Raw genomic sequence first — 21,078 nt, forward strand, 5'->3', positions numbered from 1 at the left:
GCATTTGTGACATCGCTACTTGTTATATGTGCAACAACTAATAAACTATTGTTTACCCATAAAACTCACTTGGGGGTCAGGGAGACCACGTAGGACTCAGTCCCATATATAGTGGAGGACTTGTTGGTTTTGGTGTTTGCCAGACGAACCTAGAGGAGAAACGCAAAGTGTCAGGAAGGGTCTACAATTCCCACCCTAGTTAACAATGGACCCCAAAACACATGAAGATGACCTACCTTTCCTTCTGCCAGACCAAAGACAATGGTGTTCTCCAGGGGCCACAGGAGACAGGTCACAGCGCTCTGCAACACAAGAGGAAGACAACATCTTAAGATCAAACATGGTGAACTCATCACTGAGGACAAAGTACAGAGGAGCCACCGAGGAAGAGAGGAGCTGCCGAGGACCACGGGGCTAAACGCCGGGAAGAGAGGAGCCGCCGAGGACCACGGGGCAAGACGCCGGGAAGAGAGGAGCCGCCGAGGACCACGGGGCAAGACGCCGGGAAGAGAGGAGCCGCCGAGGACCACGGGGCAAGACGCCGGGAAGAGAGGAGCCGCCAAAGACCACGGGGCAAGACGCCGGGAAGGGAGAGAGGCCGCCAAGGACCACGGGGCTATACGCCAGGAAGAGAGGAGCCGCGAGGACCAAGGTGCTAGACGCCGGGAAGAGAGGAGCCGTGAAGGACCACAGGGCTAGACGCCGGATAGAGAGGAGCCGTGAAGGACCACAGGGCTAGACGCCGGATAGAGAGGAGCCGCCGAGGACCACGGGGCTAGACGCCGGGAAGAGAGGAGCCGTGAAGGACCACAGGGCTAGACGCCGGGAAGAGAGGAGCCGCCGAGGACCACGGGGGGGGGGGATAGACGCCGGGAAGAGAGGAGCCGCCGAGGACCACGGGGGGATAGACGCCAGGAAGAGAGGAGCCGCCGAGGACCACGGGGCTAGACGCCGGGAAGAGAGGAGCCGCCGAGGACCACAGGGCTATACACCAATAAGAGAGGCGCCGCCGAGGACCACAGGGCTAGACGCCAATAAGAGAGGAGCCGCGAAGGACCACGGGGCTAGACGCCAATAAGAGAGGAGGCGCCGAGGACCACAGGGCTAGACGCCAATAAGAGAGGAGCCGCTGAGGACCACAGGGCTAGACGCCGGGAAGAGAGGAGCCGCCGAGGACCACAGGGCTAGACGCCAATAAGAGAGGAGCCGCCGAGGACCACAGGGCTAGACGCCAGGAAGAGAGGAGCCGCCGAGGACCACAGGGCTAGACGCCAGGAAGAGAGGAGCCGCCGAGGACCACGGAGGGGGATAGGCCCGGGAGGAGAGGAGCCGCCGAGGACCACAGGGCTAGACGCCAGGAAGAGAGGAGCCTCCGAGGACCACGGAGGGGGATAGGCCCGGGAGGAGAGGAGCCGCCGAGGACCACAGGGCTAGACGCCAGGAAGAGAGGGCTCCAGGACCAGAGTGAGGACGCACTAGGCAGGACCTGGTGCTACACATGGACACGAGCGGTGCACTTACCTTGTACTCCCTCTATACTGACCGTCACACTGCAGCTGACACTTACCGTCTGCAGGAACTTGTTACAGATCACTTTCTTATCCCCCCTACAACAAGGAAAGGGGAAAGCATTAGTGGAGATGACGGCAGAGGGTCACATGATAGGACCTCAGCCCCGCCCACACTCACCAGTCCTCACCGATACGGTAAACATAGATAATGTTATCCGTCTGTCCAATGGCGATCTTTGTGGAATCGGGAGAGAAGGCCATACCCTTCACCATGTAACTCTTCTTACCATACTACAAAGAGAAGGGAGGAGGCTGAGGAGCTCACACTCACTTCTACCACAAGGGTAACGATGCTCCGCTCCCCATATTACAGGGAAGGGAAACACAGAAACACAACAGAAATTCCAGCATTTGGTGTTAAAGTAATATTAGATTTATTCGCGGGCGGGCACCATGGCTGCGGGGGGCACCCCGTCCACTTACCTTGGCATCGGCAGGTTTGGTAGAGAACTTGTCCCTCCTCTCTCCGTGCTCGTCGTACAGCAGGACCACGCGGTCCACAGTGCACACTGCAAACTTGGTGTTATTGTGTGACCAGGCCATGCACGTGACCTTAGCTGCTCCATCCTGCAGGGGGCAAAGGTCAGAGGTCACCCCCAGTCACACAGGAGACATGACAGGCAACCACACATTCCGGGTCACCTGTAGGAGGAGGAGGGGGGGGGGGACACCACACATTCCGGGTCACCTGTAGGAGGGGGGGGGGGGACACCACACATTCCGGGTCACCTGTAGGAGGGGGGGGGGGGGACACCACACATTCCGGGTCACCTGTAGGAGGAGGAGGGGGGGGGACACCACACATTCCGGGTCACCTGTAGGAGGAGGGGGGGGGGGGGGACACCACACATTCCGGGTCACCTGTAGGAGGGGGGGGGGGGACACCACACATTCCGGGTCACCTGTAGGAGGAGGAGGGGGGGGGGACACCACACATTCCGGGTCACCTGTAGGAGGAGGGGGGGGGGGGGACACCACACATTCCGGGTCACCTGTAGGAGGAGGGGGGGGGGGGGGGACACCACACATTCCGGGTCACCTGTAGGAGGGGAGGGGGAGGGACACCACACATTCCGGGTCACCTGTAGGAGGAGGAGGGGGGGGGGGACACCACACATTCCGGGTCACCTGTAGGAGGAGGAGGGGGGGGGGACACCACACATTCCGGGTCACCTGTAGGAGGGGGGGGGGGGGGACACCACACATTCCGGGTCACCTGTAGGAGGAGGAGGGGGGGGGGACACCACACATTCCGGGTCACCTGTAGGAGGAGGGGGGGGGGGGGGGGACACCACACATTCCGGGTCACCTGTAGGAGGAGGGGGGGGGGACACCACACATTCCGGGTCACCTGTAGGAGGGGGGGGGGGGGGACACCACACATTCCGGGTCACCTGTAGGAGGGGGGGGGGGGGACACCACACATTCCGGGTCACCTGTAGGAGGGGGGGAGGGGAGGGGGACACCACACATTCCGGGTCACCTGTAGGAGGGGAGGGGGAGGGACACCACACATTCCGGGTCACCTGTAGGGGGGGGGGGGGGACACCACACATTCCGGGTCACCTGTAGGAGGAGGAGGGGGGGGGGACACCACGCATTCCGGGTCACCTGTAGGAGGAGGGGGGAGGGACACCACACATTCCGGGTCACCTGTAGGAGGAGGGGGGAGGGGGACACCACACATTCCGGGTCACCTGTAGGAGGAGGAGGGGGGGGGGACACCACACATTCCGGGTCACCTGTAGGAGGAGGGGGGGGGGGGGACACCACGCATTCCGGGTCACCTGTAGGAGGGGGGGGGGGGACACCACACATTCCGGGTCACCTGTAGGAGGAGGGGGGGGGACACCGCACATTCCGGGTCACCTGTAGGAGGAGGGGGGGGGACACCGCACATTCCGGGTCACCTGTAGGAGGGGGGGGGGGGGGGACACCACACATTCCGGGTCACCTGTAGGAAGAGGGGGGGGGGACACCACACATTCCGGGTCACCTGTAGGAGGGGAGGGGGAGGGACACCACACATTCCAGGTCACCTGTAGGAGGAGGGGGGGGGGGGGGACACCACACATTCCGGGTCACCTGTAGGAGGGGGGGGGGGGACACCACACATTCCAGGTCACCTGTAGGAGGAGGGGGGGGGGGGACACCACACATTCCAGGTCACCTGTAGGAGGGGGGGGGGGGACACCACACATTCCGGGTCACCTGTAGGAGGAGGAGGGGGGGGGGACACCACACATTCCGGGTCACCTGTAGGAGGAGGAGGGGGGGGGGACACCACACATTCCAGGTCACCTGTAGGAGGAGGGGGGGGGGGGACACCACACATTCCAGGTCACCTGTAGGAGGAGGGGGGGGGGGGACACCACACATTCCAGGTCACCTGTAGGAGGGGGGGGGGGGGACACCACACATTCCGGGTCACCTGTAGGAGGAGGAGGGGGGGGGGACACCACACATTCCGGGTCACCTGTAGGAGGAGGAGGGGGGGGGGACACCACACATTCCGGGTCACCTGTAGGAGGAGGAGGGGGGGGGGACACCACACATTCCGGGTCACCTGTAGGGGGGGGGGGGGACACCACACATTCCGGGTCACCTGTAGGAGGAGGAGGGGGGGGGGGGGGGACACCACACATTCCGGGTCACCTGTAGGGGGGGGGGACACCACACATTCTGGGTCACCTGTAGGGGGGGGGGACACCACACATTCTGGGTCACCTGTAGGGGGGGGGGGGACACCACACATTCCGGGTCTCTGTAGGGGGGGGGACACCACACATTCCGGGTCACCTGTAGGAGGAGGAGGGGGAGGGACACCACACATTCCGGGTCACCTGTAGGAGGGGAGGGGGAGGGACACCACACATTCCGGGTCACCTGTAGGAGGAGGGGGGGGGGGGACACCACACATTCCGGGTCACCTGCAGGAGGGGAGGGGGAGGGACACCACACATTCCGGGTCACCTGTAGGAGGAGGGGGGGGGGGACACCACACATTCCGGGTCACCTGTAGGAGGAGGGGGGGGGGGACACCACACATTCCGGGTCACCTGTAGGAGGGGGGGGGGGGGACACCACACATTCCGGGTCACCTGTAGGAGGAGGGGGGGGGACACCACACATTCCGGGTCACCTGCAGGAGGGGAGGGGGAGGGACACCACACATTCCGGGTCACCTGTAGGAGGAGGGGGGGGGGACACCACACATTCCGGGTCACCTGTAGGAGGAGGGGGGGGACACCACACATTCCGGGTCACCTGTAGGAGGAGGGGGGGGGACACCACACATTCCGGGTCACCTGTAGGAGGAGGGGGGGGGGACACCACACATTCCGGGTCACCTGTAGGAGGAGGGGGGGGGGGACACCACACATTCCGGGTCACCTGTAGGAGGGGGGGGGGGGGGGACACCACACATTCCGGGTCACCTGTAGGAGGAGGGGAGGGGGACACCACACATTCCGGGTCACCTGCAGGAGGAGGGGGGGGGGGGACACCACACATTCCGGGTCACCTGCAGGAGGGGAGGGGGAGGGACACCACACATTCCGGGTCACCTGTAGGGGGGGGGGGGGACACCACACATTCCGGGTCACCTGCAGGAGGGGAGGGGGAGGGACACCACACATTCCGGGTCACCTGCAGGAGGGGAGGGGGAGGGACACCACACATTCCGGGTCACCTGTAGGGGGGGGGGGACACCACACATTCCGGGTCACCTGTAGGGGGGGGGGACACCACACATTCCGGGTCACCTGTGGGGTGAGCAGGGTCCTCAGATGCTTGAGCTGCATGCTGTTGCTCCTGCTGGTGCCGGTGCTGTTGCCGCCTCTTTCCTCCGGTAACGTCTCTTCTCTTCTCCGTTATCTCCTGTTATGAGGCTCCAGGGTTTCCTAGGTAACGGACGTGGAGGACGCACCCAGCGAATAAGTGACGTGACGTGCCGTGACGTGCCGTGACGTCATCGCGTACGTACGCTCGTCCTGCCACTGCCGCCATGTTGGAGAAGCTCCCTGAAGTAGCACTGTACTGAGGCCGTAGTTATAGCGACACCGGGGCGGGACCTCACCTGACTCCGCCCTCAGAGGCGTAGTCTCCATCATTTGTGTGCTATGGACGCTCTGAAGTCTGCCGGGAGAGCGATAATGAGGAGCCCAAGCCTCGCCCGACAACCCCGACACCACAGTAAGAGGAGGGGTGGGGGGGATGATGTGCTCAACCTGGGGCCCCCACCTCCTCCTCCTGTGTGTTATACCCGGGGCCCCCAACTCCTCCTCCTGTGTGTTATACCCGGGGCCCCCTCCTCCTCCTCCTCCTGTGTGTTATACCCGGAGCCCCCTCCTCCTGTGTGTTATACCCCGGGGCCCCCCTCCTCCTCCTCCTGTGTGTTATACCCGGGGCCCCCTCCTCCTCCTCCTGTGTGTTATACCCCGGGGCCCCCACCTCCTCCTCCTGTGTGTTATACCCGGGGCCCCCAACTCCTCCTCCTGTGTGTTATACCCGGGGCCCCCTCCTCCTCCTCCTCCTGTGTGTTATACCCGGAGCCCCCTCCTCCTGTGTGTTATACCCCGGGGCCCCCACCTCCTCCTCCTCCTGTGTGTTATACCCGGGGCCCCCTCCTCCTCCTCCTCCTGTGTGTTATACCCGGGGCCCCCACCTCCTCCTCCTCCTGTGTGTTATACCCGGGGCCCCCTCCTCCTCCTCCTCCTGTGTGTTATACCCGGGGCCCCCACCTCCTCCTCCTCCTGTGTGTTATACCCGGGGCCCCCACCTCCTCCTCCTCCTGTGTGTTATACCCGGGGCCCCCTCCTCCTCCTCCTCCTCCTGTGTGTTATACCCGGGGCCCCCTCCTCCTCCTCCTCCTCCTGTGTGTTATACCCGGGGCCCCCTCCTCCTCCTCCTCCTGTGTGTTATACCCGGGGCCCCCACCTCCTCCTCCTCCTGTGTGTTATACCCGGGGCCCCCTCCTCCTCCTCCTCCTGTGTGTTATACCCGGGGCCCCCTCCTCCTCCTCCTGTGTGTTATACCCGGGGCCCCCTCCTCCTCCTCCTGTGTGTTATACCCGGGGCCCCCTCCTCCTCCTCCTCCTGTGTGTTATACCCGGGGCCCCCACCTCCTCCTCCTCCTGTGTGTTATACCCGGGGCCCCCTCCTCCTCCTCCTCCTGTGTGTTATACCCGGGGCCCCCTCCTCCTCCTCCTCCTCCTGTGTGTTATACCCGGGGCCCCCAACTCCTCCTCCTGTGTGTTATACCCCGGGGCCCCCAACTCCTTCTCCTGTGTGTTATACCCGGGGCCCCCTCCTCCTCCTCCTGTGTGTTATACCCCGGGGCCCCCCCCCCTCCTCCTCCTCCTGTGTGTTATACCCGGGGCCCCCACCTCCTCCTCCTCCTGTGTGTTATACCCGGGGCCCCCTCCTCCTCCTCCTCCTGTGTGTTATACCCGGGGCCCCCACCTCCTCCTCCTCCTGTGTGTTATACCCGGGGCCCCCACCTCCTCCTGTGTGTTATACCCGGGGCCCCCTCCTCCTCCTCCTCCTGTGTGTTATACCCGGGGCCCCCTCCTCCTCCTCCTGTGTGTTATACCCGGGGCCCCCTCCTCCTCCTCCTGTGTGTTATACCCGGGGCCCCCTCCTCCTCCTCCTGTGTGTTATACCCCGGGGCCCCCCCCCCTCCTCCTCCTCCTGTGTGTTATACCCGGGGCCCCCACCTCCTCCTCCTCCTGTGTGTTATACCCGGGGCCCCCACCTCCTCCTCCTCCTGTGTGTTATACCCGGGGCCCCCTCCTCCTCCTCCTCCTGTGTGTTATACCCGGGGCCCCCTCCTCCTCCTCCTGTGTGTTATACCCGGGGCCCCCTCCTCCTCCTCCTGTGTGTTATACCCGGGGCCCCCCTCCTCCTCCTGTGTGTTATACCCCGGGCCCCCCACCTCCTCCTCCTCCTGTGTGTTATACCCGGGCCCCCACCTCCTCCTGTGTGTTATACCCCGGGGCCCCCCCCCTCCTCCTCCTCCTGTGTGTTATACCCGGGGCCCCCTCCTCCTCCTCCTGTGTGTTATACCCGGGCCCCCCCCCCTCCTCCTCCTCCTGTGTGTTATACCCCGGGGCCCCCCCTCCTCCTCCTCCTGTGTGTTATACCCGGGGCCCCCACCTCCTCCTCCTCCTGTGTGTTATACCCGGGGCCCCCTCCTCCTGTGTGTTATACCCGGGGCCCCCTCCCCCTCCTCCTGTGTGTTATACCCGGGGCCCCCTCCTCCTCCTCCTGTGTGTTATACCCGGGGCCCCCTCCTCCTCCTCCTGTGTGTTATACCCGGGGCCCCCTCCTCCTCCTCCTGTGTGTTATACCCGGGGCCCCCTCCTCCTCCTCCTGTGTGTTATACCCGGGGCCCCCTCCTCCTCCTCCTGTGTGTTATACCCGGGGCCCCCTCCTCCTCCTCCTGTGTGTTATACCCGGGGCCCCCTCCTCCTCCTCCTGTGTGTTATACCCGGGGCCCCCTCCTCCTCCTCCTGTGTGTTATACCCGGGGCCCCCTCCTCCTCCTCCTGTGTGTTATACCCGGGGCCCCCTCCTCCTCCTCCTGTGTGTTATACCCGGGGCCCCCTCCTCCTCCTCCTGTGTGTTATACCCGGGGCCCCCTCCTCCTCCTCCTGTGTGTTATACCCGGGGCCCCCTCCTCCTCCTCCTGTGTGTTATACCCGGGGCCCCCTCCTCCTCCTCCTGTGTGTTATACCCGGGGCCCCCTCCTCCTCCTCCTGTGTGTTTATACCCGGGGCCCCCTCCTCCTCCTCCTGTGTGTTATACCCGGGGCCCCCTCCTCCTCCTGTGTGTTATACCCGGGCCCCCCCCTCCTCCTCCTCCTGTGTGTTATACCCGGGGCCCCCCCCCTCCTCCTCCTCCTGTGTGTTATACCCGGGGCCCCTCCTCCTCCTCCTCCTGTGTGTTATACCCGGGGCCCCCTCCTCCTCCTGTGTGTTATACCTGGGGCCCCTCCTCCTCCTGTGTGTTATACCTGGGGCCCCTCCTCCTCCTCCTCCTGTGTGTTATACCTGGGGCCCCTCCTCCTCCTCCTCCTGTGTGTTATACCTGGGGCCCCTCCTCCTCCTCCTCCTGTGTGTTATACCTGGGGCCCCTCCTCCTCCTCCTCCTGTGTGTTATACCTGGGGCCCCTCCTCCTCCTGTGTGTTATACCTGGGGCCCCTCCTCCTCCTCCTCCTGTGTGTTATACCCGGGGCCCCTCCTCCTCCTCCTGTGTGTTATACCTGGGGCCCCTCCTCCTCCTCCTCCTGTGTGTTATACCTGGGGCCCCTCCTCCTCCTCCTCCTGTGTGTTATACCCGGGGCCCCCCCAATAGTAGTTGGAACTTATTAGATACAATAATGGGACAATTCCATGCCCAAAAGCCGTACAAGTTGAACAAACACCTGGGCTACAAAGATAAATCCGATGTCCTCTATTGTCTGACAGTATAGAAAACTGATGTCCCCCATTATCCTCTCCCGGGCAGAGCCCTCATTAGAGGATATCCAGCCCTGTGCCCCTCATCTCCCGGGCAGAGCCCTCATTAGAGGATATCCAGCCCTGTGCCCCTCATCTCCCGGGCAGAGCCCCCATTAGAGGATATCCGGCCCTGTGCCCCTCATCTCCCGGGCAGAGCTCTCATTAGAGGATATCCGGCCCTGTGCCCCTCATCTCCCGGGCAGAGCTCTCATTAGAGGATATCCGGCCCTGTGCCCCTCATCTCCCGGGCAGAGCTCTCATTAGAGGATATCCGGCCCTGTGCCCCTCATCTCCCGGGCAGAGCTCTCATTGGAGGATATCCGGTCCTGTGCCCCTCATCTCCCGGGTAGAGCATTAGAGGATATCCGGCCCTGTGCCCCTCATCTCCCGGGCAGAGCTCTCACTAGAGGATATCCGGCCCTGTGCCCCTCATCTCCCGGGCAGAGCCCTCATTAGAGGATATCCGGCCCTGTGCCCCTCATCTCCCGGGCAGAGCTCTCATTAGAGGATATCCGGCCCTGTGCCCCTCATCTCCCGGGCAGAGCTCTCATTGGAGGATATCCGGTCCTGTGCCCCTCATCTCCCGGGCAGAGCCCTCATTAGAGGATATCCGGTCCTGTGCCCCTCATCTCCCGGGCAGAGCTCTCATTAGAGGATATCCGGCCCTGTGCCCCTCATCTCCCGGGCAGAGCTCTCATTGGAGGATATCCGGTCCTGTGCCCCTCATCTCCCGGGCAGAGCCCTCATTAGAGGATATCCGGTCCTGTGCCCCTCATCTCCCGGGCAGAGCTCTCATTAGAGGATATCCGGCCCTGTGCCCCTCATCTTCCGGGCAGAGCCCTCATTAGAGGATATCCGGCCCTGTGCCCCTCATCTCCCGGGCAGAGCCCTCATTAGAGGATATCCGGCCCTGTGCCCCTCATCTCCCGGGCAGAGCTCTCATTAGAGGACATCCAGCCCTGTGCCCCTCATCTCCCGGGCAGAGCCCTCATTAGAGGATATCCGGCCCTGTGCCCCTCATCTCCCGGGCAGAGCTCTCATTGGAGGATATCCGGCCCTGTGCCCCTCATCTCCCGGGTAGAGCATTAGAGGATATCCGGCCCTGTGCCCCTCATCTCCCGGGCAGAGCCCTCATTAGAGGATATCCGGCCCTGTGCCCCTCATCTCCCGGGCAGAGCTCTCATTAGAGGATATCCGGCCCTGTGCCCCTCATCTCCCGGGCAGAGCTCTCATTGGAGGATATCCGGTCCTGTGCCCCTCATCTCCCGGGCAGAGCCCTCATTAGAGGATATCCGGCCCTGTGCCCCTCATCTCCCGGGCAGAGCTCTCATTAGAGGACATCCGGCCCTGTGCCCCTCATCTCCCGGGCAGAGCCCCCATTAGAGGAAATCCGGCCCTGTGCCCCTCGTCTCCTGGGCAGAGCTCTCACTAGAGGATATCCGGCCCTGTGCACCTCATCTCCCGGGCAGAGCCCTCATTAGAGGATATCCGGTCCTGTGCCCCTCATCTCCCGGGCAGAGCTCTCACTAGAGGATATCCGGCCCTGTGCACCTCATCTCCCGGGCAGAGCCCTCATTAGAGGATATCCGGCCCTGTGCCCCTCATCTCCCGGGCAGAGCCCCCATTAGAGGAAATCCGGCCCTGTGCCCCTCATCTCCCGGGCAGAGCCCCCATTAGAGGATATCCGGCCCTGTGCCCCTCATCTCCCGGGCAGAGCCCCCATTAGAGGATATCCGGCCCTGTGCTCCTCATCTCCCGGACAGAGCCCCCATTAGAGGAAATCCGGCCCTGTGCCCCTCATCTCCCGGGCAGAGCCCCCATTAGAGGTTATCCGGCCCTGTGCTCCTCATCTCCCGGGCAGAGCTCTCATTAGAGGATATCCGGCCCTGTGCCCCTCGTCTCCCGGACAGAGCCCCCATTAGAGGATATCCGGCCCTGTGCTCCTCATCTCCCGGGCAGAGCTCTCATTGGAGGATATCCGGCCCTGTGCCCCTCATCTCCCGGACAGAGCCCCCATTAGAGGAAATCCGGCCCTGTGCCCCTCATCTCCCGGGCAGAGCCCCCATTAGAGGATATCCGGCCCTGTGCCCCTCATCTCCCGGGCAGAGCCCTCATTAGAGGATATCCGGCCCTGTGCCCCTCATCTCCCGGGCAGAGCTCTCATTAGAGGATAACCGGCCCTGTGCTCCTCATCTCCTGGGCAGAGCCCTCATCAGAGGATATCCGGCCCTATGCCCCTCATCTACCGGGCAGAGCTCTCAATAGAGGATATCCGGCCCTGTGCCCCTCATCTCCCGGGCAGAGCTCTCACTAGAGGATATCCGGCCCTGTGCACCTCATCTCCCGGGCAGAGCCCTCATTAGAGGATATCCGGCCCTGTGCCCCTCATCTCCCGGGCAGAGCTCTCATTAGAGGATATCCGGCCCTGTGCCCCTCATCTCCCGGGCAGAGCTCTCATTAGAGGATATCCGGCCCTGTGCCCCTCATCCCTCAGGCAGAGCCCCCATTAGAGGATATCCGGCCCTGTGCTCCTCATCTCCCAGGCAGAGCCCCCATCAGAGGATATCCGGCCTTGTGCCCCTCATCTCCCAGGCAGAGCCCCCATCAGAGGATATCCGGCCTTGTGCCCCTCGTCTCCCGGGCAGAGATCTCATTAGAGGATATCCGGCCCTGTGCCCCTCGTCTCCCGGGCAGAGCCCTCATTAGAGGATATCCGGCCCTGTGCTCCTCATCTCCCGGGCAGAGCCCCCATTAGAGGACATCCGGCCCTGTGCCCCTCATCTCCCGGACAGAGCTCTCATTAGAGGATATCCGGCCCTGTGCCCCTCATCTCCCGGGCAGAGCTCTCATTAGAGGATATCCGGTCCTGTGCCCCTCATCTCCCGGGCAGAGCCCTCATTGGAGGATATCCGGTCCTGTGCCCCTCATCTCCCGGACAGAGCCCTCATTAGAGGATATCCGGTCCTGTGCCCCTCATCTCCCGGGCAGAGCCCTCATTGGAGGATATCCGGTCCTGTGCCCCTCATCTCCCGGGCAGAGCTCTCATTAGAGGATATCCGGCCCTGTGCCCCTCATCTCCCGGGCAGAGCTCTCATTAGAGGATATCCGGCCCTGTGCCCCTCATCTCCCGGGCAGAGCTCTCATTAGAGGATATCCGGCCCTGTGCCCCTCGTCTCCCGGGCAGAGCTCTCATTGGAGGATATCCAGCCCTGTGCCCCTCATCTCCCGGGCAGAGCATTAGAGGATATCCGGCCCTGTGCCCCTCGTCTCCTGGGCAGAGCCCTCATTAGAGGATATCCGGTCATGTACATGTTGTATAATGCTCCTCTGTACGATGTCCTCTTCTCTCAGAGCTGGCGGACACGGGTGTAGACTCGCGGGATGCGCTGCTGGAGGGGGTCACCTTTCATCTCAAGTACCTTGGAATGACGCTGGTGGAGAAGCCCAAGGGCGAGGACATGGCCGCCGCTGCCATCCGCCGCATCATTTCCATGGTAACATTTGCTATATGATCATCAGTATGGAGACCTCTGCTCCTTCGTGCTGTCACCCTAAATAAACCTGTCATAATCCACTACACAGCACGGGTATAGGGCGCCGCAGGGCACGGAGCAGAGGGTGGTGCAGGGCACGTAGGGGAGGCGAAGGCACAGGCCACGTGGGGGAGGCGGCGCAGGCCACATAGAGAAGTGGGGTGCTGGCCACTTAGGGAAGCCGGAGTGGGGTTCAGGTAGGGTGGGAGCGGGGTGTGTGGGGTTCAGGTAGGGTGGGAGCGGTGTGTGTGGGGTGCAGGCAGGGTGGGAGCGGTGTGTGGGGTGCAGGCAGGGTGGGAGCGGTGTGTGTGTGGGGTGCAGGTAAGGTGGGAGCAGTGTGTGGGGTGCGGGCAGGGTGGGAGCGGTGTGTGGGGTGCAGGCAGGGTGGGAGCGGTGTGTGTGTGGGGTGCAGGTAAGGTGGGAGCAGTGTGTGGGGTGCGGGCAGGGTGGGAGCAGTGTGTGGGGTGCGGGCAGGGTGGGAGCGGTGTGTGTGTGGGGTGGGAGCGGTGTGTGTGTGTGTGTGGGGTGCGGGCAGGGTGGGAGCGGTGTGTGTGTGTGTGTGGGGTGCGGGCAGGGTGGGAGCGGTGTGTGTGTGTGGGGTGCGGGCAGGGTGGGAGCGGTGTGTGTGTGTGGGGTGCGGGCAGGGTGGGAGCGGTGTGTGTGTGTGTGTGTGTGTGTGTGTGGGGTGCGGGCAGGGTGGGAGCGGTGTGTGTGTGTGTGTGGGGTGCGGGCAGGGTGGGAGCGGTGTGTGTGTGTGTGGGGGGGTGCGGGCAGGGTGGGAGCGGTGTGTGTGTGTGGGGTGCGGGCAGGGTGGGAGCGTGTGTGTGTGGGGGGGGGGGGGGGTGCGGGCAGGGTGGGAGCGGTGTGTGTGTGTGGGGTGCGGGCAGGGTGGGAGCGGTGTGTGTGTGTGTGGGGGGGGTGCGGGCAGGGTGGGAGCGGTGTGTGTGTGTGTGGGGTGCGGGCAGGGTGGGAGCGGTGTGTGTGTGTGTGTGTGTGTGTGGGGTGCGGGCAGGGTGGGAGCGATGTGTGTGGGGTGCGGGCAGGGTGGGAGCGGTGTGTGTGTGTGTGTGTGGGGTGCGGGCAGGGTGGGAGCGGTGTGTGTGTGTGTGGGGGGGGGGTGCGGGCAGGGTGGGAGCGGTGTGTGTGTGTGTGTGTGGGGTGCGGGCAGGGTGGGAGCGGTTGTGTGTGGTGTGGGGTGCGGGCAGGGTGGGAGCGGTGTGTGTGTGTGTGTGGGGTGCGGGCAGGGTGGGAGCGGTGTGTGTGTGTGTGTGTGGGGTGCGGGCAGGGTGGGAGCGGTGTGTGTGTGTGTGTGTGGGGTGCGGGCAGGGTGGGAGCGGTGTGTGTGTGTGGGGTGCGGGCAGGGTGGGAGCGGTGTGTGTGTGGGGGGGGGGTGCGGGCAGGGTGGGAGCGGTGTGTGTGTGTGTGGGGTGCGGGCAGGGTGGGAGCGGTGTGTGTGTGTGGGGGGGGGTGCGGGCAGGGTGGGAGCGGTGTGTGTGTGTGTGGGGGGGGTGCGGGCAGGGTGGGAGCGGTGTGTGTGGGGGGGGGGGTGCGGGCAGGAATGGGAGCGGTGTGTGTGTGTGTGGGGGGTGCGGGCAGGGTGGGAGCGGTGTGTGTGTGTGTGTGGGGTGCGGGCAGGGTGGGAGCGGTGTGTGTGTGTGGGGTGCGGGCAGGGTGGGAGCGGTGTGTGTGTGTGGGGTGCGGGCAGGGTGGGAGCGGTGTGTGTGTGTGTGTGTGGGGTGCGGGCAGGGTGGGAGCGGTGTGTGTGTGTGTGTGTGGGGTGCGGGCAGGGTGGGAGCGGTGTGTGTGTGTGTGGGGTGCGGGCAGGGTGGGAGCGGTGTGTGTGTGTGGGGTGCGGGCAGGGTGGGAGCGGTGTGTGTGTGTGGGGTGCGGGCAGGGTGGGAACGGTGTGTGTGTGTGGGGGGTGCGGGCAGGGTGGGAGCGGTGTGTGTGTGTGTGTGTGTGTGGGGTGCGGGCAGGGTGGGAGCGGTGTGTGTGTGTGTGTGTGGGGTGCGGGCAGGGTGGGAGCGGTGTGTGTGTGTGGGGTGCGGGCAGGGTGGGAGCGGTGTGTGGGGTGCGGGCAGGGTGGGAGCGGTGTATGTGTGTGTGTGGGGTGCGGGCAGGCTGGGAGCGGTGTGTGTGTGTGTGGGGGGGGGGGTGCGGGCAGGGTGGGAGCGGTGTGTGTGTGGGGTGCGGGCAGGGTGGGAGCGGTGTGTGTGTGTGTGTGGGGTGCGGGCAGGGTGGGAGCGGTGTGTGTGTGTGTGTGTGTGTGTGTGGGGTGCGGGCAGGGTGGGAGCGGTGTGTGTGTATGTGTGGGGTGCGGGCAGGGTGGGAGCGGTGTGTGTGTATGTGTGGGGTGCGGGCAGGGTGTAGATGGAGTTCAGGCAGGGCACGGAGCGGGACCTGTTGCATTATGGGTAGCATTGGTAATTTTCTATGTCCCCGCAGACCCGTGCCAGGGGAAAGCCATTACAGAAAGTGATTGTGACGGTAACGGCCCACGGTATCACTTTACAGGACGCTGCGAGCACCCAGCAGATGGAGTACGTGTCTATATACAGGTGGGTGTGTACAGGAGGGACCCCATCGCTAGACCCCCCCCCCCCCCCCCCCCCAGGATGTATAGTCACTCATTTGCTGTGTTACAGGATTTCTTATTGTACCACGGATAAAGTCCAGAATAAAGTCTTTGCTTACGTGGCCCAGAATGAGAGCAGTGGGGCGCTGGAGTGTCATGGCTTCCTGTCCCCCAAGAAGAAGCTGGTAGGGTCACCTGTGCAGGTGTAGCGAGGGGGCGGCAGGGGGTGCGCTGTACTCCTGTTACCCATGTCTGCTTTGTCTCTGTTCTCCAGGCCCAGGCAGTGACCCTCACTGTGGCACAGGCCTTCACCGTGGCTCTAGACCTGTGGCAGTCCAGCAGGGAGGGCTCAGTATCTGTAGGTGAGGACCCCCACAAGCCTCTCAGGGAGGCCTTACAATCCCAATTTATTCATTGTATTCCTGGATTTGCTTTGTTCAATATATTTTCCAGGGAAGCCGGACCCTTCCTCCGGATACCATGAGGCGGCCATGCCCCCCAGCACCGGCACCTCCAACTTCCGGACAGGTATCTCAGCAACAGAACTTTGAGGATTTCATTTAGCAAATTGTTCAAAGTGTTAAATATTTTGTGAAATGAGTATCGGGTATGGACCACGTGACCTCGGGCGGTGACTTCTCCCTGCCAATCGTGTAGGACTATAGATATGATGTCACTGACTCTATAAAACCGATAACCCCGGGACACAATAGAGGAGCTCAGAACAAGAGATCAGGAGGGCCCGAAAACTGAAGACTGTAAGCCTACAAAACCATTCAACCTTCTACTGGAGGCCTAGAGAGACATTTGTGTATACAGTCTAGGACACCTCAGTGGTGGATACAGTGCCTAGGACGCCTCAGTGGTGGATACGGTGCCTAGGACGCCTCGGCGGTGGGATACTGTGCCTAGGACGCCTCGGCGGTGGGATACGGTACCTAGGACGCCTCGGCGGTGGGATACGGTGCCTAGGACGCCTCGGCGGTGGGATACTGTGCCTAGGACGCCTCGGCGGTGGGATACGGTGCCTAGGACGCCTCGGCGGTGGGATACTGTGCCTAGGACGCCTCGGTGGTGGGATACTGTGCCTAGGACGCCTCGGCGGTGGGATACGGTGCCTAGGACGCCTCGGCGGTGGGATACTGTGCCTAGGACGCCTCGGTGGTGGATACAGTGCCTAGGGCGCCTCGGCGGTGGGATGCGGTGCCTGGGACGCCTCGGTGGTGGGATACGGTGCCTAGGACGCCTCGGCGGTGGGATACTCTGCCTAGGACGCCTCGGCGCTGGGATAGTGTGCCTAGGACGCCTCGGCGCTGGGATACGGTGCCTAGGACGCCTCGGCGGTGGGATACGGTGCCTAGGACGCCTCGGCGGTGGGATACTGTGCCTAGGACGCCTCGGCGGTGGGATGCGGTGCCTAGGACGCCTCGGCGGTGGGATGCGGTGCCTAGGACACCTCAGTGGTGGATACAGTGCCTAGGACGCCTCAGTGGTGGATACGGTGCCTAGGACGCCTCGGCGGTGGGATACTGTGCCTAGGACGCCTCGGCGGTGGGATACTGTGCCTAGGACGCCTCGGCGGTGGGATACGGTGCCTAGGACGCCTCGGCGGTGGGATACTGTGCCTAGGACGCCTCGGTGGTGGATACAGTGCCTAGGGCGCCTCGGCGGTGGGATGCGGTGCCTGGGACGCCTCAGTGGTGGGATGCGGTGCCTAGGACGCCTCGGCGGTGGGATGCGGTGCCTAGGACGCCTCGGCGGTGGGATGCGGTGCCTAGGACGCCTCGGCGGTGGGATGCGGTGCCTAGGACGCCTCGGCGGTGGGATGCGGTGCCTAGGACGCCTCGGCGGTGGGATGCGGTGCCTAGGACGCCTCGGCGGTGGGATGCGGTGCCTAGGACGCCTCGGCGGTGGGATGCGGTGCCTAGGACGCCTCGGCGGTGGGATGCGGTGCCTAGGACGCCTCGGCGGTGGGATGCGGTGCCTAGGACGCCTCGGCGGTGGGATGCGGTGCCTAGGACGCCTCGGCGGTGGGATGCGGTGCCTAGGACGCCTCGGCGGTGGGATGCGGTGCCTAGGACGCCTCGGCGGTGGGATGCGGTGCCTAGGACGCCTCGGCGGTGGGATGCGGTGCCTAGGACATGTATATTAATTGGAGCAAACCAAATATCTGGTTTCCCTTTTCCACAATATTACAGATGACCGTGTCTCGGCAGTGATGGATGGATCCTGCGTAACTGGGAAGAGCGCTCCTCACCGGGTGAGACATGGGGAATGGTGACAGTGGGGGCTGCTTTTTGTATACACTATGGTCACTTTATCCATTGGCTTCTTAGGACGATGAGGATGATGATGAAGATGATGACCTTGATGAAGATTTCACCAGGTCTGTGCCTTCTTTGTGCTGTTATGTATAACATATTATTATATAGCTCTGGATCCTGGGAATGCTGAGTGGCTCTCCTGACGGGGTATGTAATGAAGTGGAGGATATGTAAGGTAGACCTCAGGGAAAAAGATGATATGCAGAAGAGGACTCCATTGATGTAGATAAAATGTAGTAGAAGACCCCATGGAAGTGGAGGATATGTAGTAGACTCCATGGAAGTGAGGGACACGTCGGAGTAGACTCCGCGGAAGTGAGGGACATGTTGGAGTAGACTCCGCGGAAGTGAGGGACATGTTGGAGTAGACCCCGCGGAAGTGAGGGACACGTTGGAGTAGACCCCATGGAAGTGAGGGACATGTCGGAGTAGACCCCATGGAAGTGAGGGACATGTCGGAGTAGACCCCGCGGAAGTGAGGGACATGTCGGAGTAGACTCCATGGAAGTGAGGGACACGTCGGAGTAGACTCCATGGAAGTGAGGGACATGTCGGAGTAGACTCCATGGAAGTGAGGGACACGTCGGAGTAGACTCCGCGGAAGTGAGGGACACGTCGGAGTAGACTCCATGGAAGTGAGGGACACGTCGGAGTAGACTCCGCGGAAGTGAGGGACACGTCGGAGTAGACTCCATGGAAGTGAGGGACACGTCGGAGTAGACTCCATGGAAGTGAGGGACACGTCGGAGTAGACCCCGCGGAAGTGAGGGACATGTCGGAGTAGACTCCATGGAAGTGAGGGACACGTCGGAGTAGACTCCATGGAAGTGAGGGACATGTCGGAGTAGACTCCATGGAAGTGAGGGACACGTCGGAGTAGACTCCGCGGAAGTGAGGGACACGTCGGAGTAGACTCCATGGAAGTGAGGGACACGTCGGAGTAGACTCCATGGAAGTGAGGGACACGTCGGAGTAGACTCCATGGAAGTGAGGGACACGTCGGAGTAGACTCCATGGAAGTGAGGGACACGTCGGAGTAGACTCCATGGAAGTGAGGGACACGTCGGAGTAGACTCCGCGGAAGTGAGGGACATGTCGGAGTAGACTCCATTAGAGAGGAGAATATATAGGTGTACTCTTTATGGGAGTAGAGGATACGTAGGAGTAGATGTAAGATGTCGTTGGACATGTAGATACTCGAATACTTTTTATCCTAGAATTGTGTCAATAACCTCCTTCTGTTTCTCGTCTAAGCTGCTTAAAGGATGATGTGGAGGACATGAAAGGTAGGTCTAGTTCCGTGTGCTCTTTGGATCTCCCATTTTTCCCACGGATTCTCCCAGTATTTGTGAGGTGTTAAGATAATTATACTTGCTTTTTTCCAATAAAAGTGAAAATATGTTGCATATATATCCCAGATTTACACATCTAGAGGCTGGAGGTTCCCCCATTCTTCTCTGTACATCTAGAGGCTGGAGGTTCCTCCCATTCTTCTCTGTACATCTAGAGGCTGGAGGTTCCTCCCATTCTTCTCTGTACATCTAGAGGCTGGAGGTTCCTCCCATTCTTCTCTGTACATCTAGAGGCTGGAGGTTCCCCCATTCTTCTCTGTACATCTAGAGGCTGGAGGTTCCTCCCATTCTTCTCTGTACATCTAGAGGCTGGAGGTTCCTCCCATTCTTCTCTGTACATCTAGAGGCTGGAGGTTCCCCCATTCTTCTCTGTACATCTAGAGGCTGGAGGTTCCCCCATTCTTCTCTGTACATCTAGAGGCTGGAGGTTCCCCCATTCTTCTCTGTACATCTAGAGGCTGGAGGTTCCCCCATTCTTCTCTGTACATCTAGAGGCTGGAGGTTCCCCCATTCTTCTCTGTACATCTAGAGGCTGGAGGTTCCCCCATTCTTCTCTGTACATCTAGAGGCTGGAGGTTCCCCCATTCTTCTCTGTACATCTAGAGGCTGGAGGTTCCCCCATTCTTCTCTGTATATCTAGAGGCTGGAGGTTCTTCTCTGTACATCTAGAGGCTGGAGGTTCCTCCATTATTCTCTGTACATCTAGAGGCTGGAGGTTCCTCCATTCTTCTCTGTACATCTAGAGGCTGGAGGTTCCTCCATTCTTCTCTGTACATCTAGAGGCTGGAGGTTCCTCCATTCTTCTCTGTACATCTAGAGGCTGGAGGTTCCCCCATTCTTCTCTGTACATCTAGAGGCTGGAGGTTCCCCCATTCTTCTCTGTACATCTAGAGGCTGGAGGTTCCCCCATTCTTCTCTGTATATCTAGAGGCTGGAGGTTCCTCCATTCTTCCTTGTACATCTAGAGGCTGGAGGTTCCCCCCATTCTTCTCTGTACATCTAGAGGCTGGAGGTTCTCCCCATTCTTCTCTGTACATCTAGAGGCTGGAGGTCTTCTGTGTGGCTGGACTTCTCCTGTTATTCCTATGACTTCTTATCTCTGTGCTTTGTCTCTCTCTCTCCATTTCCTCCTCCAGACTGGCAGAGGTCCTCGCACAGCAGATGGGATTTTCTGACGCAGTGACCTGAAGTGCGTCACCATTATACATAATAGATCCAAGCTACAAAAACCATTGGAGGTGGAGGAAGATGTCAGCCACACAAATCCTCCTTCATTACAATAAGATAAGTGGTTTGTCATCACTGTGACCATGAGACGGGACATCATTTTTTCTAAAGATACACTGATAAATTATCTTTCATCAACAATTGTCTTAGGTCATTTATCATCTTCATTATCTACTGAAGATCTACAGATAACTGATCCCTCATAGATATGACCTTCAGAAGATCTACAGATAACTGATCCCTCATGGGTATGACCTTCAGAAGATCTACAGATAACTGATCCCTCATGGATATGACCTTCAGAAGATCTACAGATAACTGATCCCTCATGGATATGACCTTCAGAAGATCTACAGATAACTGATCCCTCATGGATATGACCTTCAGAAGATCTACAGATAACTGATCCCTCATGGGTATGACCTGCAGAAGATCTACAGATAACTGATCCCTCATGGATATGACCTTCAGAAGATCTACAGATAACTGATCCCTCATGGATATGACCTTCAGAAGATCTACAGATAACTGATCCCTCATGGATATGACCTTCAGAAGATCTACAGATAACTGATCCCTCATGGATATGACCTTCAGAAGATCTACAGATAACTGATCCCTCATGGGTATGACCTGCAGAAGATCTACAGATAACTGATCCCTCATGGATATGACCTTCAGAAGATCTACAGATAAATGATCCCTCATGGATATGACCTTCAGAAGATCTACAGATAAATGATCCCTCATGGATATGACCTTCAGAAGATCTACAGATAAATGATCCCTCATGGATATGACCTTCAGAAGATCTACAGATAACTGATCCCTCATGGATATGACCTTCAGAAGATCTACAGATAAATGATCCCTCATGGGTATGACCTTCAGAAGATCTACAGATAACTGATCCCTCATGGATATGACCTGCAGAAGATCTACAGATAACTGATCCCTCATGGATATGACCTTCAGAAGATCTACAGATAAATGAT

General features: G+C 60.9%; 2 protein-coding genes across 3 annotated transcripts in view; one reads left to right on the forward strand and one right to left on the reverse strand.

The window, feature by feature from the left end:
• Positions 1 to 5,505, reverse strand: part of IFT172 (intraflagellar transport 172) — a 42,416-nt gene extending 36,911 nt beyond the window's left edge. Inside the window, 6 exon segments of the mRNA XM_072144287.1 lie at positions 70 to 149; positions 237 to 302; positions 1,568 to 1,607; positions 1,690 to 1,802; positions 1,995 to 2,138; positions 5,336 to 5,505. Coding sequence (XP_072000388.1) covers positions 70 to 149; positions 237 to 302; positions 1,568 to 1,607; positions 1,690 to 1,802; positions 1,995 to 2,138; positions 5,336 to 5,374 — 482 coding nt within the window. The 5' untranslated portion in view covers positions 5,375 to 5,505.
• A 61-nt stretch (positions 5,506 to 5,566) lies between these two features.
• LOC140122824 (low density lipoprotein receptor adapter protein 1-B-like) lies at positions 5,567 to 20,822 on the forward strand. 2 transcript variants are annotated; one of them, XM_072144058.1, is made up of 10 exons: positions 5,567 to 5,765; positions 12,424 to 12,566; positions 15,051 to 15,163; positions 15,251 to 15,365; positions 15,455 to 15,542; positions 15,634 to 15,708; positions 17,379 to 17,440; positions 17,517 to 17,566; positions 18,759 to 18,790; positions 19,993 to 20,822. In XM_072144058.1, the coding sequence occupies exons 1-10, from the start codon at positions 5,693 to 5,695 to the stop codon at positions 20,037 to 20,039; spliced, it is 798 nt and encodes a 265-aa protein (XP_072000159.1). In that variant the 5' UTR covers positions 5,567 to 5,692; the 3' UTR covers positions 20,040 to 20,822. The 2 variants fall into 2 exon arrangements, with proteins under 2 accessions (XP_072000159.1, XP_072000160.1); XM_072144059.1 differs by lacking the exon at positions 18,759 to 18,790.
• The last annotated feature ends 256 nt before the right edge of the window (positions 20,823 to 21,078 follow it).

Source organism: Engystomops pustulosus, chromosome 3, assembly GCF_040894005.1.
Source record: "Engystomops pustulosus chromosome 3, aEngPut4.maternal, whole genome shotgun sequence".
NCBI lineage: Eukaryota > Metazoa > Chordata > Amphibia > Anura > Leptodactylidae > Engystomops > Engystomops pustulosus.

Coding starts and splice junctions, on each gene's coding strand:
- LOC140122824 (XM_072144058.1), top strand. CDS start 5,693: ATGGACGCTCTGAAGTCTGCCGGGAGAGCGATAATGAGGAGCCCAAGC. Junction 15,164..15,250: donor GAGTACGTGTCTATATACAG/GTGGGTGTGTAC, acceptor GCTGTGTTACAG/GATTTCTTATTGTACCACGG. Junction 15,709..17,378: donor CACCTCCAACTTCCGGACAG/GTATCTCAGCAA, acceptor ACAATATTACAG/ATGACCGTGTCTCGGCAGTG.